Below are 2,500 nucleotides of genomic sequence, written 5' to 3'. Positions count from 1 at the left end.
CTGGCTATCAACAGCACTGTCTCTGTCAGAAAAAAAAAATGTTATATCGCCTAATGGGCCTCATGTCCCATCCTAAATGTTAAATGTTTCTGTTGGCCAAGGACCCCTTATAAACCCTTTTAAAGCACTTTGAGCACATTAAATGGATATTGCGCTATATAAAAGCTGAATTTATTAAAGCTCAATTTATAAAGAAAAATAAAAGAACAGAAAATAACATCCTACACACAATCAGCCTGCTTTGAGTGGGGATCGAACTGCAGACCCCCCGATTCCCAGGTTGACCAGTAATCAGTCTTGAAATTCAATCGCCAGTTGAGGCAAGGCTGGAATTTTGGAATGTTTTTTGTTTTGTTGTTTTTTCTTGTATTTTTTTCTTTCTGTTCCAGATCTTTATAGATAGTATGCATTTGGCTAAGAAGCTCATCCAGAGATATAACGGACCAACACACAAAACTATGTATAACCATGAACTATTATAGTTTGGATAATTTACAGTTAAGTGAGAATTACTCATAAACGTGGCTGGCAAAAAAAGGAATAGCAAAGACCTGAGTGACGTCAACTTCATTCTATCTATATTTCATCAATGGTGATCCCTCATTTGTCAAATAGTTTTTTTTTTGTTTTTTTTTTTTTTGTTTTTTTTAAAATCCCACTGACCCTTCTCAGCTGAGCAGCTGTGTCCAGCATCTTCTTCATTTGAATCGTCTTCTCTTCCTGTTCATTTTTGTCTATCGTCGCTTCTTCAAAACCACGGGCAAGGTCAGCCAATCGAATCTCTAGAGCCTGAAAAAGGGGGAATTGAAAATACGTTTTAAAACAGACATCTCTATAGCAAAACAAATTGGCAATGATGGTATTGAAAGCATTCTTCAAGTTAATGGATTCTTTGTCTAAGGGCCAAGACAGAGTGGGCCCACGTGCGGCTATGTGGTCTCGTGGTATGACACTCGCTTTCGGATCGGAAGGTCTTGGGTTCAAGCCTCGCTCGGCGCATAGTTGAGTCCTTGGAGAAGGCTCTTTACTCACATTCTCTCACCGTACTCAGGTGTAAAATGAGTACCTGGCCGTTAACAGCGTTGTCTCTGTCCCACTGACAGGCGTCATGACTCGTCCTACATGTTATGTGTTGCTGTTGACCAGGGACCTCTTGTAAAGCGCTTTGAGCACGTTTAGTGGATATTGCGCTATATAAAAGCTCAAGTTCTTTGTTTGTTTTTTTTCTTACAACGTCACACTACATTCTCACTCGTTCACATTGCTTCCTCAACGGATGAACCTAAAACACTCTTCTTCTCAATACAGCAACAGAATGCACCCACAAAATTCCAGGCTCACGGCCAAGCCAATAAAGCTGTTTTTTGTTTTTAAGGGTTTTACGGCGCTTGCAACACATTTAGGTTATATCAGCGCCAGTAAAAAGGAAGAAAATGGGACAGTAAAAAGTTCTAGAATTACAATTAAAGCATCCAAGAAAAAGTAAGACAAAGGGGAATTGGGAACAAATAGGGATCAGATGTAGATTCCAAGAGCACACTATCAATGTTCTTAGTTTGAGATCACCAATAAGTCTCATCCGGACACAAGCACGGCCCCCACTAAGAGGAATACACTCAAATGCTTACAATATAAATTAGAACAAATATAATAATACATAACAGAGAGATGATTTACAAGGAAAAAAAATATCTCCCAAAACAATAACTATGCATTCGACTGTTTCCCTCCCAGCCAGGACCCTGACCAGGGCCAGGACAAAACCAAGCAATCTCATTCCAAGACAAAGACAGAATGCAAGTTGGAAAACAGATATAGGGGGATAGAAGACACAATAAGTACCTCCCTGCCCACTATGGGAGGTAGGAACCCCACCCAGAAGCCAATAAAGCGTCATCAATCGAAAACACATGAGAGCAATCACGCCTGATGCCATCTTGAACGTGTAAATGACGGACGGGATGTGGGTCCACTCTGCTTACATTTTCCCATTTCTTCCATTCACGGTACAACCCCGAAAAGTGAAAGTGTAGTGTGAAGTTGTGTGCAATGTGAGTGTAGGCCCACTCTGTCTCGATCCTAACATAGATTAATCATTTATATTGTTTTGAGCCAGTCTTGAAAGACTTGAATTCAATTTTGTTTAAATGAAAAAAACAATTTTTTAATGAGTTTGTCAAAGAAGAATATCAAGTTTTTTTTTCCTTATTTGTTTTAAGAACATAACATTAAATAAAAATATAAAAAAAGAAGTATTTACAGCAGTAATTTAAGCACAAAATCTAATATATTAATTTATAGCCAATAAAACAAACTGTGAATTCTACTGAGAGGGCCTCATGTTCTGAAAGTGTAGTGGCTGTTGACAAAAAAAAAAAATCTCTACCTTTCGTTTGTTTTCTAGAGAATTCATTCGATGTTGAGCATTGTCAACAGCTTGAGTGGTCTCGTCCACTTTTTGGTGGAGTGGCTTAACCTTGGATATCATCATACGGTGGTA

At 38.7% G+C, this 2,500-nt stretch overlaps 1 protein-coding gene across 1 annotated transcript in view; it reads right to left on the bottom strand.

Annotated features, from left to right (window-relative positions):
- Positions 1–2,500, bottom strand: part of LOC144960177 (uncharacterized) — a gene marked incomplete in the record, with an annotated part of 129,147 nt that overhangs the window by 45,434 nt on the left and 81,213 nt on the right. The window contains 2 exon segments of the mRNA XM_078893199.1: positions 664–789; positions 2,387–2,500. The exon segment at positions 2,387–2,500 is cut by the window's right edge and continues 1 nt beyond it. Of these exon segments, the coding sequence (XP_078749325.1) occupies positions 664–789; positions 2,387–2,500 (240 nt within the window).

This window comes from Berghia stephanieae, chromosome 14, assembly GCF_034508935.2.
Source record: "Berghia stephanieae isolate SIO BIC M18660-M18661 chromosome 14, UCSD_Bste_1.3, whole genome shotgun sequence".
NCBI classification, from domain to species: domain Eukaryota; kingdom Metazoa; phylum Mollusca; class Gastropoda; order Nudibranchia; family Aeolidiidae; genus Berghia; species Berghia stephanieae.
Note: the sequence above shows the minus strand (reverse complement) of the source record. Positions and strands in the feature narration are given on the sequence as shown.